Source organism: Ahaetulla prasina, chromosome 4 (assembly GCF_028640845.1).
Source record: "Ahaetulla prasina isolate Xishuangbanna chromosome 4, ASM2864084v1, whole genome shotgun sequence".
In the NCBI taxonomy this organism is placed as follows: domain Eukaryota; kingdom Metazoa; phylum Chordata; class Lepidosauria; order Squamata; family Colubridae; genus Ahaetulla; species Ahaetulla prasina.
Window position 1 is genome coordinate 16,789,431 of NC_080542.1, and position 17,108 is coordinate 16,806,538.

General features: G+C 42.2%; 1 protein-coding gene across 1 annotated transcript in view; it reads right to left on the reverse strand.

Moving 5' to 3' along the window:
* Window positions 1–16,871, reverse strand: part of LPCAT4 (lysophosphatidylcholine acyltransferase 4) — a 61,351-nt gene extending 44,480 nt beyond the window's left edge. Inside the window, exon 1 of the mRNA XM_058182337.1 lies at window positions 16,595–16,871. Coding sequence (XP_058038320.1) covers window positions 16,595–16,696 — 102 coding nt within the window. The 5' untranslated portion in view covers window positions 16,697–16,871. The remainder of the gene's footprint in view (window positions 1–16,594) is intronic.
* Between the last annotated feature and the right edge of the window lie 237 nt (window positions 16,872–17,108).

Here is a 17,108-nt window from a genome sequence, read left to right on the forward strand (position 1 = left end):
ACCCAAACTAGGTAGTATCATCAGTGCTACTGTGTTTCCCTGAAAACAAGACCGGGTCTTATATTATTTTTTTGCTCCAAAAGTTGCATTAGGGCTTATTTTCTGGTTAGGTCTTATTTTGGGGGAAATACGGTACTAATTGCGTCTTTCCGGCTGACGATCTTAACTGGGGCTTATTTTGGGAGGTAGGGCTCATATTACAAACATCCTGAAAAATCATGCTAGGGTTTATTTTCCAGTTGGGTCTTATTTTCAAGGAAACAGGGTAGCTCATCAAAGGGAAATGAAGCATCTGCAAGAAAACAGCCCAGGTCAGAGAACACCGAGGATCCCTCATTTCAACCCTGAGCTATAAATATTCTCCTTAATAGGTGCTGCGTTTGCATTCCTCCACTCATCTCAAACCCACCTTCCAATCAGAGTCCACAATTTTGGATTGCTCCAATCAGCAAGCAACTAATAATAGAGGTAGTCCTTGACTTAGAACCACGATTGAACCCAAATTTCTTTCAAGTGAGACAGTTGTTAAGTGGGTTTTGCAACCTTTCCTGATACATTTGTTAATGGACTCACTGCAGTCGTTAAATAACAAGACTGTTAAGGGAATCTGGCTTCCCGGTGGACTTTGCTTGTCAGAAGGTCGCAAACGGTGATCACATGACCCCAGGACACTGCAACCGTCATAAATACGTGCCAGTTGTCAAGCATCTGAATTTTGATCACCTGACCCCGAGGGTACCGTAAAAGTTGTACATGTGAAAAATTAAGTCATAAGTCATGTCTTCAGGGCCGCTGTAATTTTGAATGGTCACTAAATGAATGATTGTAACCAGTGGTGGGATGCAAATTTTTTTCTACTGGTTCTGTGGGCATGGCAAGGGAAGGATACTGTAAAATCTCCATTCCCTCCCCACTCCAGGGGAAGGATACTGTAAAATCTCCATTCCCTCCCCACTCCAGGGGAAGGATACTGTAAAATCTCCATTCCCTCCCCACTCCAGGGGAAGGATACTGTAAAATCTCCATTCCCTCCCCACTCCAGGGGAAGGATACTGTAAAATCTCCATTCCTCCCACTCCAGGGAAGGATACTGTAAAATCTCCATTCCTCCCACCCAGGGGAAGAATACTGCAAAATCTCCATTCCCACCCCACTCCAGGGGAAGGATACTGTAAAATCTCCATTCCCTCCCCACTCCAGGGGAAGGATACTGTAAAATCTCCATTCCCTCCACACTCCAGGGGAAGGATACTGTAAAATCTCCATTCCCTCCACACTCCAGGGGAAGAATACTGTAAAATCTCCATTCCCTCCCCACTCCAGGGGAAGAATACTGTAAAATCTCCATTCCCTCCCCACTCCAGGGGAAGGATACTGTAAAATCTCCATTCCCTCCCCACTCCAGGGGAAGGAAACTGTAAAATCTCCATTCCCACCCCACTCCAGGGGAAAGATACTATAAAATCTCCATTCCCTCCCCACTCCAGGGGAAGGATACTAAAAAATCTCCATTTCCTCCCAATCAGCTGGGACTCAGGAGGCAGAGAATAAATGGGGGTGGGGCCAGTCAGAGGTGGTATTTACCAGTTCTCCGAACTACTCAAAATTTCCACTACCAGTTCTCCAGAACTGGTCAGAACCTGCTGAATACCACCTCTGGTTGTAACTTGCTGAAACCAGCTAGTCCTGGTTGAGGACTAGCTGTATATAAAATCATAGTCGAAAAAGGAATAAAAGTTATTCTTAAATCCACAAAGGTCAATTCTGAGAAAAAAAAGAAAACCATCCAACCAGCCATACAGACAGTGCAGTAACTCCGAGTGAATTATGAAAAATCAAAATGCATAATGCTATTGTTCTCAGCCGGAGATCCATAACTTCTATTAAAGATTCATCAACGTCAAAAATAAAATCAAAGTGATTTATGGCATCCTTGGAAAGTCTTTTGAGTGGAGAATAGATGAAATGCCTTCTGAAATAAGGAAGCTTTATATGGATATTTGTTGAAAGAAGAGAAGGCTGAGTGGAGGATTAATGGATTTAAAAAGGAGTTAAAGAGGCAGGGGGAAAATGGCATTTCCTGGTTGGGAAGAAAGCCGGAAATCATAATTCGATGATTTCATTCTTTTTCTTTTTCTTTACATTTCCTTTCTTTTTTCTTATTTTCCTCTTTTTTTTCTGATTTTTCTTTTTAACATTCTATAATTTATTGTACTTCTTTAAAAAAAAATAGTTCTGGTTATTCCCTGGATGGGAAGCAGCTAGGAAACTTCAGGTTATAGACTCAACCAGGAAATTAGAAGGACTTCCTAAAAGAAGCAAAAACTTGCTAATTCTGGATTTTTGCCATTAAACCACTTTATAAACCTACCAATCAGGAATCCAGATGGATTCAGTAGAACTTACTCTTACGGGAAATCAGATCAGACTACACCTAAAATTTAATTCTTCAGCCAGGAACAATCGTAGGAAACAGCCATGTATCCCAACAAAATAATGTTCCCCTATAACTTACATATAATAATAATATAATAATAACAACAGAGTTGGAAGGGACCTTGGAGGCCTTCTAGTCCAACCCCCTGCCCAGGCAGGAAACCCTACACCATCTCAGACAGATGGTTATCCAACATTTTCTTAAATATAACTTTAGGGACGCGGTGGCTCAGGGGCTAGGACGTTGAGCTTGTCGATCAAAAGGTCGGCAGCTCAGCAGTTTGAATCCCTAGTGCTGCCATGTAACGGGGTGAGCTCCCGTTACTTGTCCCAGCTTCTGCCAACCTAGCACTTTCAAAAGCACATAAAAATGCAAGTAGAAAAAATAGGGATCACCTTTGGTGGGAAGGTAACAGCATTCCGTGCGTGTTTGGCATTCAATCTTGCTGGCCACATGACCACGGAGACGTCTTCGGACAGCACTGGATCTTCGGCTTTGAAACGGAGATGAGCACTGCCCCCTAGAGTCGGCAACGACTAGCATGTATGTGCGAGGGGAACCTTTACCTTTATAACTTACAAGCATTAAATTTCATGACTGTTGGAAGTTACAACAGCGCTGAAAAAAGTGACTTATGACTAGTTTACAACCATTACAGCATGATCATGTGATCAAAATTCAGGTGCTTGGCAATTGGGATACATTTATGAAAGTGACCAGAGGTTGGTTTGACATAATTTTACCACCGGTTCATCGCGCACCGAAAATGTGAGCGTCTTCTGCACAAGCACTTTGCTCACACACACAGCTTGCATGCGGCTTAGAAAATGTGGCTAAATAGGACAGCATAGCGCCATGGGTAGGCAGGCCCAGCAGCAGGTTGCCACTACCGGTTTGCCCGAACCGGCTGAATAAACTGTGACACTGTCCCAGATTTGTGTTTGTATGAAACCATTTGTAACCTTCCCAGCTGGCTTCTGATGAGTCCTCGAGTTACGACAATTGAGCCCAAATTTTCTATTGCTAAGTGAAAGATTTGTTAAGTGAGTTTTGTCCCCTTTTTACAACCTTTCTTGCCGCAGTTGTTAAGTGAATTAACTGCATTTGTTAAGTTAGTAACATGATTGTTAAATGACTCTGTATTCCCCATTGACTTTGCTGGTCAGAAGGTCACAAAAGTTGACCACATGACCCCTGGACACTGTGACCATCATAACTATGAACCAGTGGCCAAGCATCTGAATTTTGATCATGTGACCATGGGGATGCTGCAACGGTCATTAACGTGAGAAATGGTCGTAAGTCACTTTTTTCAATGCCTTTATAACTTCGAACAATCACTAAATGAATGGTTGTAAGTCGAGGACTATCTGTGGAGATCAACGAGGGATGTCAGATTTGCTTAATGATCACAGGCTTCATTTAACAACCATAGTGATTCACTTAACAACCATGGCCAAAAGGTCGTAAAATAAATGCCTCGCTTAGCAAAGGTAATTTTGGGTTCAATTGTGGTTGTAAGGCGAGGACTACCTATACAGGTTGTCCTCGACTTACAGCAGTTCGCTTAGTGACCATTCAAAGTTACAACGGCACTAAAAATGTGACCATTTTCCATACTTATGACCATTGTAGCATTTCCATGGTCACGTGATTTACATTCAGATGCTTGGCAACGGACTCATAGTTATGACGGTTGCAGTGTCCCAGGGTCACGTGGTCCCCTTTTCCGACCTTCAGACGAGCAAAATCAATGGGGAAGCCAGATTCACTTAACAACCGGGCTACTAACTGAACAACATCAGCTACAACTGCACTTAGCAAACGCAGCGAGAAAGTCGTAAAACGGGGTATAAACTCAACACATTTCTCACTTAGCAACGTAGGTTTTGGGCTCCATTGTGGTCACAAGTTGAGGACCACCTGTGTTCACTTTCGGTTGTCCACCGTCATTTTCTCTTCCTCTGCTAATAGAAAGAATCTGAGATCTGGGGCTCAAAGAAGTTATAAATAATAATATTTATTAATAATTAAATAATAATATTTAATTTTAAATAATAAATAAATAAGTAAAGGCCAAACTTTTCCTGGCTGCGAAGGGTGAATGCTTTTCAGGACAATTCTTACATTTCTCTCTAACAGAGGCAGGAATGTAACAAGGAGTTCTCTTTTTGCTAAAAAGACAATTAAAGCCTTCTGCAACAGGAAGTTTTACAGATATGTGGTTACTATAATACACAGCAGCTAGCCAAAATAATAATAGTTAGAGGCACACCTCTATGACGTGCTCACCTATTTAGCGAAAACTAACATCTCATTAGACAAACCAGATGTTTTAAATGTTTGCTCCTTTAAAAAAAAGTAGATGTACGAAGTATCAGCCTGAAAACCTCTGCTTTGTAACCTGAGTCATCCTTTGAATCAACCTCTCCTCCCACCTTCCCAGTTCTGAGCAATTTCCACAAGTCTTGCTTAGATAAAGGGAGGATTTAAATATGATCGGTACTGAAGCAATCTGATCTGGAAGTTTCTATATATAGTCATCCGATATGAGTGACCCAAGTCATTCAGATGAGTTAGGCAAGAGTGGGAGATCATTTAGAAGGCAGGACGAGATTTTGTTTCACGGGGCGTCTCTCATCATCAAGTTTGGCATCCTATTTGTGATAATGGCCACCTCTGATGCTTCTTAAAAAATCTCCCATAAGTGTTGTGACCGAGGCTCAAGTAGTGATTACCAAACACAATTAGTCCTGAACAAACCTATTTTATTAAAACAGCTGAGAATTAATCCATTCTCAGCTTAGTCCAAAACAAATTCTTCAAAAACAGCCCTGCAGCCTTATCATCAACTTTTGTTGTCTTTGGCAACCTGCCAAAGGCTTTTCTTGGCAAACCCCCCACAAAGTTCAAGAGACACTGACAAGAAGCAATGGAATCAACATTGCTTTTCTATAAAGAACCAACAGCTCATTGCTGCTCTTTTAAGCCTTATGGGAGTGGCCAATCATCTTCTGGCCTTACTCCTGAGTCGTCCTTTTGCTTCAGCTGCTCTTGCCTTCTGGCAGCTCTTCGCATGCTCCTCCTGTTCCTCTGCCTCTCTGCTGTCCGCCTCTGGAGGCTTCGGAGTCCGTGCATCACTCCCAGATGGCCCTGGCCCCATTTCTGCCTCTGACACAGAGCCCTCATCCGGGCCTTCCCTTGACTCCAGCACTGGCCCATTGTCCTCCCCAGTCTCCTCACTGTTCAACTCCACTGCCAGGTCCACAGGCTGCTGGCAGACCACAACACTAAGTCAAAGCATTTCTGTGTCTATCTCTTCAGAAACTTATATTCAACAGCTATACAATTAAGACTTCGACTTGCAACCATTCATTTAGTGACTGTTCAAAATTACAATGGCAGTAAAAAAAAAAGAAGGGGGACTTATGACCATTTTTTGAAATCAGTGGGGAAGCCTGATGCACTTCAGATTCACAAAGTCAATGGGGAAGACGTTAGCGTGTTACTAACTTAACAACTGCAATCATTGGCTTAACAACTGTGACAAGAAAGGGCATAAAAGTCAAGTGCCTTGCTTGTTGATACTGTTCCTGATTGCTTATTTTTACCCTATGATTATCATTAAGTGTTGTACCTTATGATTCTGGATGAAGGTATCTTTTCTTTTATGTACACTGAGAACATATGCACCACGACAAATTCCTTGTGTGTCCAATCACACCTGGCCAATAAAAAATAAATAAATAATTCTATTAAATTTGAGCTCAGTTGTGGTCACTGAAGACTACCTTTGGAAGCGATGGAGTGACAAGTGTATTTTCAGACTTGCCAAATTGTGTTAAAGCAGTTTTACAATAAAGTGGTGATGATGATGATGATGTTATCAATTTAGTCATGTCCGACTTCTGACGACTCTATGGGCCAGGTCTTTCCACGTCATCTGACCTTGCACTACTTTACAATAAAGTATAAATATTTTATCTGGTTGTATGTATTTCCTGTCTGGTTTACCTGGTGAGGCTGACACTTAACCGACATGGATAAAATTCTAATGGCTACGCTCCCACATACTAAATTTTATCAACCTTATTATGTTTCGTGCTGTCCAAAATATTACAATGTAAGCAATTGGTGGGATTCAGCCGGTTCTGTCCAGTTCGGGTGAACCGGTAGCGGTGAGTGCAGGCCCCGCCCATCCTCCCGGATGTAATGCCATCCTATTTAGCCATGTTTTGTAGGCCATTGTGGAAGGCACATGCGCAAGCGAAGAGCATGCCCAGAAAACGGGCCCACTCACATCTGTGAACCAGTAGGGAAGCTAACTGAATCCCCCCTCTGGGTGCGAGTTCAGAAAATGCATTAATTAATTCAGTTTGATCAGTTTCTAAGCTCTTTCTGTGACCCAGAGATTCTGGGAAGATCTTGTTGATATGTGACTGTAAATCAGATCTGTGTTTTTACATTTCCACGGATCTCTTCCCAAACTGGTTGTGGTTGCCTAGGCAACCTATTGTGTGCATTCCGATTGTTTTTATAAATGGTGGGAAAGAAATCTTAAATAGCGTTAATGACAAATTGCCAGAGCTTGATCCAACTAGGATTTTGCATGCCACAAATCAAGTTTCACTGTGATTTATATGACATTCACACGATGGCATCGTTCTGCAAATGACATCAATGGACACCACCGGACAATTACCAAGGGTGTAATCTGTATCATTTGCCATGATTGGACATGCTCTTCGATTGAATGGACAATCACAAAACATTGGAATTTACTCCCCCCCCGCACCAAATTGTGTGTGTTTCTGTGCGTGTACAGGCAGTCCTTGACATACGACCACAACTGAACCCAAAATTCCTGTGGCTAAGTGAGACGGCTGAGTGAATTTTGACCTGTTTTGCAATTTTTCTTCCCACGGCTGTTAAGTGAATCGCTGCAGTTGATAAGTTAGTAACCTGGTTGTTAAGCGAATCTGGCTTCCTCATCGACTTTGCTGGTCAGAAGGTCGCAAAAAAGGGGACCACATGACCCCCAGGACACTGGAACCGTCATAAATATGAGTCAGTTGCCAAGCAGCTCGATTTTGATCACGTGACCATGGGGGTGCTGCAGCGGTCATAATTGTGAAAAAATGGTCATGAGTCACTGTTTTCAGTGATCCTGAAACTTCCAATGGTCACTAAGTGAACTGTTGCAAGTGGAGGACTACCTCTAATGACTCTTCTATGGATTCCAAAGTCAGTTCAGATATAGAACCTGCTTCCTCATTTCAATCTGAAAATGGACCATGTCTCACTTTTTCACATTTTTCATAAGTGTGAAAAATAGTCGTGAGACACTGTAATTTTGCATGGTCACTAAATGGTCTGTACACATACACTGCATAGTTCAAAAAGAGATTTATATAGGAGAAGCACACTGAACTAGGATGGGAAATTCTCTGGGAATCCCAAAGATGTAGGTTAGATTAGGAATTTGAGAAAAAGAGGCTGGAAGAAGGCAAGTCATGTCCTTAACACTGGGAAGAGTTTGAGCTGATCCAATTTTTATCTATGAATATAAAAGCGAAATATCACTCACACTGTAATCACGAAATCTCCAGAACCGTAAAGCCTACAAACTTGAAATTTGGCACGTACGTTCCTCTTGGCTTCTAGGTGCTTGCTAAGAAAGGATTTTTCGAAATGACCATCAGATCATTAGTATTTCTTATATTATTATTAACATGCTCAGGAGTTAAGATGTTCTATTCCCCCTCCCCATCTGAAAAGAACTCTGTTCCAACTGCCACTTGGGAGTGGGAGTGTGCGTGGCCAGCGCGTGACTCATCCAGCCTGTGGGCTGGGAGTTTAGACATTCTACTCGCCCTCCCTACCTGAAAAACACTCTGATGCTAAGGAGTTAGACATTCTACTCCCCTTCTCCACCTGAAAGGGAGAGAAGGGGATAAGATAGGAGAGGCTTCTGTGCGGCAAGCCTGAGGGAGAGAAGAGGAGAGGAGAGGCCAATGGTAAGTACTCATTAATGTTCAAGCTTTAATTGTCAATTTATCAAGCCCGATCACATAGTTTCATGGGTATCCAGCTACTAGCTTCCTATAAAGCTATGGACGATTGGAGTTGCTTTGCAGATGAATAGGAAATACTAGATTGGTAGGTTGCAATAAGATGTTTAAAAAGACTAAGATAGGCAGCCCCTGGCTTACGGCCACAATTGAGCCCAAAAATTATGACGCTAGGTGAGACATGTGTTAAGTGAATCTTGCTCCATTTTATGGCCTTTCTTGCCACTGTTATTAAGTGCATCATCATGGCTGTTGATGTTAGTAACACAGTTGTTAAGTGGATCTGACTTCCCCATTGATTTGGCTGGTCAGAAAGTCACAAAAGGATATAATGAAATTGAAATAGATTGAGATAAAACTTCCAATAGAAATACATGCGTATAAACAGGGAACTTTTCAAGATGCAAGAAACGTTTGCTCCTTTTTAATTTGCTCTTCTATTAAGAATAGATAGCATGGAAATTGTTATTGAATAAGGGAAGAATGGTAATGAAGCTATAATTATGAAAAAAAATTGAACTTTGAAAAGTGAAAGCATATTGATTTTTCTTTTTCTAAGATGAAGGAAGAAATAAAAAAGAATGGGAGACCTTTCTGAAATTGGACGGTGAGAATGGATGTATGAGAGAACTTTCTAAGATTTTACTTCGTGTTTTACCTTACTTTTCTTTTTTGGAATTGGATTATGAAACAATAAGTGATGAGAGACCCTTTTGAAATTAAAGGGTGAGGTTCAAATGAAGAGATTTTATAGCTATTTCCTTGCTTTTCTTTCTTATTTTTTGTTTGTTTGTTATAGGTCTGTTTTTGAAAAATTAGGTAAAATTATTGGTGTATTTTGTGAAATGTAAGCCTTACAGATAGCGAGTATAAGGAATGGAAAGAAAGAGAATTGTGGGGGGTAAAATATAGGGACTAGATTTGATTTAATATTAATTTCAGAACAGGGGGATGGAATAGATGTTTTAATAGAAATATGCAAACAAATAAAATTTTAAGAGGGGAAGGGAAAATATTGGATAAACAATACAATGGGAGGGAAATTTGAAATGTATTTGATTATGTACCTGATTGATATCTTGTTCAAAATAATGTGTAGGTGGTTTGTTGTTTTTTTAAAAAAAATAAAAAAAGTCAGGAAAAAAAGTCAGAAAAAGAGATTGTCAGTTTTGGAAGGCAATTTTCTTTTTTACTTCTTAACTGCCACATGTTTTAGCTGGGGAAATCGGGAGGGGGTTGTTGTTGGAGCGGTAGAAAGTTAAGTCATGACAACATTCTGTATTCAAGGACACCCTGCGTCTGATGGAGATTGCCTGAAGATTGTATCCAATTGAGTGTGAAGAGTTGATTGGATAAGGTGATGAATTTGTGGGTGTGGGGCAGGGCTGTGAACTGTCAACTGGACATGGAAAACCTGAAGCTTTCAGTTTTCCCAGGTGTGCCAACATGACATCTCTAATAAATTGAAACTTTGAGGAACCTCAAGCCTCAGAGTTTTATTTCGCTGGGGGTGTTCCTTGGAACCCTGACAGAGATCACATAATATAATCCCAGGACACTACAACTATCACAAATAATGAGTTAGTAGCCAAGCATCTGAATTGTGGGCACCGATTCTAATAGAGACAAATTCTCTGAAGATGGTAAAGGTAAAAGTTCCCCTCGCACATATGTGCTAGTCGTTCCTGACTCTAGGGAGCGGTTCTCATCTCTGTTTCAAAACTGAAGAGCCAACGCTGTCCAAAGACATCTCCATGGTCATGTGGCCAGCATGACTAAATGCCAAAGGCACATGGAATGCTATTCCCTTCCCACCAAAGATGGCCCCTATTTTTCTACTTGCAGGGTTTTTTTTAACGTGCTTTCGAACTGCTAGGTTGGCAGTAGCTGGGACAAGTAACGGGACTCACCCTGTTACACAGCACTAGGGATTTGAACTGCTGAACTGCCAACCTTTCAATCGACAAGCTCAGCATCTTAGCCACTGAGCCACCACATCCCACCACTGAAGATGGAGTCCAGCATAAATCCGAAAACAAAGCTCGGAAGAGTAAACCTCTGGTCTCGGTGACCAATCCAAATTCGATCTCACCTCATTATCCCAGGACACGTATATTTGCCTTCATTATATAGAGCACTGCACAACAGAACAACTAGACACAAGAACACTTTTTACCCCAAGGCCATCACTCTGCTAAACAAATAATTCCCTCAACACTGTCAAACTATTTACTAAATCTGCACTACTATTAATCTTCTCATAGTTCCCATCACCAATCTCTTTCCACTTATGACTGTATGACCGTAACTTTGTTGCTGGCAATCCTTATGATTTATATTGATATATTGACCATCAATTGTGTTGTAAATGTTGTACCTTGATGAACGTATCTTTTCTTTTATGTACACTGAGAGCCTATGCACCAAGACAAATTCCTTGTGTGTCCAATCACACTTGGCCAATAAAATTCTATTCTATTCTATTATCCCGGGACACGTATATTTGCCTTCATTTCATCAGCCGTCAAGAGTCTGAATTTTAATCATGTGACTATGGGAACGCTGCAACGGTCGTTAAGTGTGAAAAACGATCAGAAGTCACTTTTTCAAGTGCCATTGTAACTTTGAACAGTTATTCAATCTACTGTTGTAAGTTGAGGACTACCTGTAGTTACATCAAGAAGCCAGATCTTGATCCAACAAAAAGTGGACAAATACCATCCAATCTCTAACTCTGGGGAGAAGGTTGTTGAATAAGTGATGTTGAAGTGATGTCAACTTACAACTTTCATTTAGTGACCGTTCAAAGTCACAGAAACAAGTGACTTACGACCACTGTTTCAACATCCCCATGGTCACATGATCAAAATTTGGACGCTTGGCAGCTGGCTCATATTTATGGCAATTATCCCCTTTTGTGACCCTTTGACAAGCAAAGTCAATCAGGAAACCAAATTCGCTTCATAACCCTGTTACTAAGTTAACAACCGCTGCGATTCACTTAACAACTGGTCATTGTTAAGTGAATCACACTTGGTGGTAAAAGTGAGCAGAACTCACTTAATAATTGTGTCGCTTAGCAACAGGAATTTTGGCCTCAATTGTGGTTTTACTTATAGTTTGGGAGGATATAGATTTATTTGGACCCCTGGCAGGGCAGGTTCTGGCCTGGGCATGAGATGGAAATCGTATTGATTAAAACCACATTGCAAAAGGCAAGCAGTTGGAAAAAGACAGTAAAAAAAATGAATAAATAAAGGAGATAATTTTTTTTTTTAAAAAAAACACCTTCTTGTTGCAATATAAATTGTCATGTCTGCAAATAAATCAAAAGAAGGAGTTTTGTTCTCTTTAAAGAGATACAACTTATACAGGTAATCTAGTCCTTGACTTACAACAACTCATTTAGTGACTGTTCAAAGTTACCACAGCTCTGGAAAAAAAAGTGGCTTACGACCATTTTTCACGCTTATGACTGCTGCAGCATCCCCATGGTCAAATGATCAAAATTAAGATGCTTGGCAACTGGTTCACATTTATGACGGCTGCAGTGTCCTGGGGCCAGCTTTTGCGACCTTCTGACCAGCAAAAGTCCACGCGGAAGCCAGATTTGCTTAACAACCGTGTTACTCCCTTAACGAATGCAATGATCCACTTAACAACGGCGGCAAGGAAAGTTGTAAAATGGGACAAACTCACTTAACGAATGTTTCGCTTAGCAATGTAGATTTTAGGCCCAGTTGTGGTCGTAACTCAAGCACAACCTGTAAACTCTGTTCACGCTGTGTAAAGTGTTGAATAAAGTTGAGATTGTTCAGAATACAATAAACTCTCCGTGTCCTGTTACACTCTAAGGAAAATGTCATTAATGAAATTGTTTATACCTAAGAGGTGTGATATGAGAAGAAACGATCATGTGTTGTATTTAAGAGAAGGTGTTAAGTTATTTAAACCGTTTATACTTGTGATGAAGGAGGGAATTATTTCTTTTTATATCTATGGAGATTCTCAGTCATCCAGGTCATGGTTGTCCCAAAGGTGCTTTTTTTTTAAAGGAGCAATTGGACTTTCTGTTTTTTCTTTGAAGACATTTTGCTTCTCATCGAAGAAGCTTCTTCAGCTCTGCCTCATTCGTTCAAAGTTGAAGAAGCTTCTCAAATGAGAAGCAAAACGTCTTCAAAGAAAAAACAGAAAGTCCAGTTGCCCTTTGGGGGGAAAAAAAAACACTTTTTGGGATATTTCTTTCTATGTTTCTTTTCTTTTTTTGCAGTATTATTATTATTTTTTTCTGTTTTTCTTTCTAGTGTTTTCTTTTTTACGCCTTCTATTTTTTTCCCTTCTAATTTGTGTTCATTTTTTATCGTTGCAATTGTCATTCTTAATGAAACCGCTATTTTTAAAAAAGAGAAGCATTTAGAGATTATTTGCTTCCCTTGTTTCTTTCTCACCCACTCTCCCTATGCCGGGAACCCTATAAACCAGGGGTCTCCAAACTTGGCAACTTTAAGCCTGGTGGACTTCAACTCCCAGAATTCTGTGCTGGCTGGGGAATTCTGGGAGTAGAAGTCCGCCAGGCTTAAAGTTGCCAAGGTTGGAGACCCTTGCTATAAACCTAAAACTGGGAAACACTGCATTGAAGAGGCCTTGGTGATCCCTGACCTCGGTTGTTAGCATTACCGTCTAAAATGAAAACAAAAACGGCGTTATCATTTTCTGCAAACGACAATGCAATGCACTTAATGGTTGGTGTAAAAAGTGTAAAAAAAAGTCATTGAAAAGAACAACTCATTTTTTTCAATAGTGCCTGGCTTTGACACAAACTGAAGCATTGAATTAACGATTTTAATTAATTAATTAAGCTCAAACTGCCCAAAGAGCTGCTGATTCAGTTCTACAGAGGAATTATTGAGTCTGTCATCTGTACCTCTATAACTGTCTGATTTCAACAGATAATTAGAACTGCAGAAAAAACAATTGCTACCAACCTGCCTTCTATGGAGGACCTGTATACTGCACGAGTCAAAAAGAGGGCTGTGAAAATATCTACAGACCCCCCACATCCTGGACATAAATTGTTACAACTACTACCCTCAAAAAGACACTATAGGGCACTGCACACCAAAACAACTAGACACAAAATAAGACATTCCTCTGATAATAAGCCCAATCGGGCTTTTGAGCGCATGGCAATAAGAACAAGCGCTTATTTCAGGGTTAAAAAAAAAATAAGATAGGGTTTTATTTTTGGGAAAACACGGTAATTTCCACAACACTGTCAAATAATTTACCAAGATTGTATTATTATTATTATTCTCTTCCTTACTAGTATCTATCTCTTCGCGCTTATTACTACAACCATGTTGCTCGTATCTTTCAATTATATTGTTTTTACTTGTTTTCTTGTACGATTTGATAACTTATTAGTAATCTTGACTATCACTAAGTGTCGTATCTTTTTATTCTCGGTGAATGTATTTTATTCTCCTTATGAACATTGAGAGCATATACACAAAAGACAAATTCCTTGTGCGTCCAATCACACTTGGCCCATAAAGAAGTCTATTCTGTTCTAATGCATTTACTTCTTGCTGTCCTGCTACTCTAAACCACAAACCAATCAATCGGGCAAGTTTTTTTGGTTTGTTTGTTTTTTACAACTAAGGTTAAAAGCAGGCAAGTTCAGCATAGTGGGAGAACCAGCGTAGGTTTTTTTTAAGCAAGGCGGGACCTAAACATTTCAGATGTGCTGGCGATAAGGATAAACAAGCCCCAGAGGGATGAAGCAGATTGGTAGGGAAAAGGGGAAGAATTGAACAGATTTTTTTTTAAAAAAAGAATCATTTTATAGCAGGGTGCAGGGTGATGAAAATGACATATAGGGGAGAATTTCTATTGATCCCGGGAGGTTGGAGGCTGCTTTTTAGCCTTGGGAGCAGAAAAAGGAGCTCTCCACTGCTCCATTTTGTGACCTATCAAGGGAAGCAAACAGGCAGGCAGGCATGGGAGGCACGTTCATGCTTAATCTCTGCAGGACCAAATTAAGAAGCAAGGGAGAGAAACAGGAAGGAGGCAAAAGCAGAGATCTCTTCTGGAAGGAAGGGATCTTTGGGAAGAGAGGTAGGCTTAATTTGGTGCTCGTGAACCCGACCGAAAAGACTGGGACTGTGTGTGTGTGTGTGTGTGTGTGTGTGTAGGAGTCTAATAGGAAAAAAAACCCCTTTATATTACATTTCCCAGGGCCCTGTTTTCCTTCTGCACTACCCGCAGATTGCTGATGGAGAGGGAGGGCAGGGGGAGGGGGATCCTTAGACTTCCTCCCCATCCTGTTTGAGGCCAAGGGGAGGGGTCCAAATCCCACACAAAGGCATTTTTAAGATCAACAATTAGGATCCATATATATACATATATACATACATACATACATACATACATACATACATACATACATACATATATATATATATATCCTTTTTATCCCTGCTTCCCTCCCTCCCTCCCTCCCTCCCTCCCTCCCTCTCTCTCTCTCTCTCTCTCTCTCTCTCTCTCTCTCTCTCTCTCTCTCTCTCGTGTGTGTGTGTGTGTGTGTGTGTGTGTGTGTGTGTATGGGGAGGTGGGGAAGGGGCTTTGCCTTTGCCTGCTGAGAAACCCTCCATGTTGGGAAGGGAGCGTACAGTGCAACACATCTGGAGTGGTTTGGGTTTGGGAGGGGCTGGGGGTTAGGGATTTGGGAGGGAGGGGGGAGACTGCATAATCACCCACAATGCACCGCAGCAGCATCTCACACACACCCCCATATCAAACCTCCATCCCCTCCTGAACCTGAAAACATTCTGTTCTTCGTGGTGCATGGGAAGATGGAGGGGGGCTTTGCAAGACCCCCCCTTTTTTCCCCCACACACCAAGCAGAACTTTTCAGACTGGCAACAAATTTGAGCATCCAACCAGCCGCTCTCTTCAACATCCTTTTTTTGGGGGGGGAACCACTCCATATGAAGCATCCCCCACCCCAATTCTCTCATCTGTGATAAGCTGAACCCACAAACCTCTCTCCTCCACTCAGCTTTTCCGGAAGTTCATTCTAGGAAACTTCTGCCTTAGCATAATTGTGGGGAAAAAACCCTCCCCCCCCAAAAAAAGGAAATTGATGTTTGAAAGAAACCCTTTGCCAGAACCCTGTTAATTCTAGGGTTCTGGGGTATTATTATTATTATTATTATTTTATTTACACAAAATGACAGTATACACAGCAAACGAGATATATGCTGGATTTCGTATCACAGATCACTAGTCGAAAACTTCCCAAGTGTTTAGGACTGGGTGATGTACACTATTATTATTATTATTATTATTATTATTATTATTATTATTATTATTATTATTATTATTATTATTATTATTATTATTATTATTATTATTATTATTTGATACCTAGGATGCTGGTAGCAACCCGTATCAACCATTAGCACCAGTCAATGGTATTTGTGATGCATTTTTGAAGGTTTAGTTGACTGAGTTTCATGTTTAATGATTAAAAGAGATAATAGTAGCAGTAGTAGTAGTAGTAGTAGTAATAAATGATGATGATAATTAATATTAATATTAATATAATATAATATGATGATAAATCATCATCATCATCGATTCGATCTGCCCCTTTCTCCGAGTTGGGGAGAGGGAGATCGTCGTTTCCACCCCTCCTGCTTTGCAGGGCTATCGGATCATCCCCGCCGGCGTACCGGGAGATCTCCACCTCCGAAGGTGACCCGCTAGCCGGGATCTCCCGCACCACCGCCGCCGTCGCCGCCGCCCGCGACGCCTCGCAGTGGATCGCAAAGGGAAATCCGCCCGGCTGCTGCGCAAAGGCAAAGAACCCAAAAGGGCGAGCGATAGAAGCAGAAAGAGGCGCTAGGAGAAAATCCCGCGGCCAGGCCAAACCCGGATTGCGCTTTTCCCTTTCCTTTCCCTTCCCTGCAGGGCTCCGGCCGGCTCGTCGGTTCCCAAGCCCAGCCCGGACAAGAGAGCCCCAGCCCCGCGGCTTCCTTTACCCGGCTCTCTCTCCGGCCGCAGTCGGGGCACGGAGCTTTACCTGGACTTGCTGGCGGCGGCTGAGCCGCGGCTCGTGGACGAAGGGATTGGGGGCGGCGGCCGCGGCCGGCTCGTCCTCCCCCCGGTTCGAGCCGCCCTCCATGGCCGGATCTCCCCCCTTCCAGCCTGGGTTGCGTCCCCAAGGCCCGGGGCCCGGGGCCTGGTCGGGGGGAAGGGGGACGAAGGATGGCGAGACGGAGGAAGGAGCGAGAGAGCGAGCGGGCGCGCGGTTGGAAGGACGCCCTGGCACCGGAGCCGGGCGGCAGCAGGGAGCCAGGATGCTAAGGAGTGGGGCGGGGGGTGGGGCGGGGCTCGGCGCGGTCGTCTCGGCGACGGCATGGCTGGGGGGACGGACTTTCGCTTTGGAGGGACCGGATGATGGAGGAGGAGGAGGAGGAAGACTCGGCATCCCTGCGCAGCGCTGCATCCCTCCATCATCCCCACCCCCAGCTGTCTATGAGCCTCCCCGTTCTCCGCTAGGCAAAAAGTCGCTCTCAGCGGGAAGCCGGTAGGAA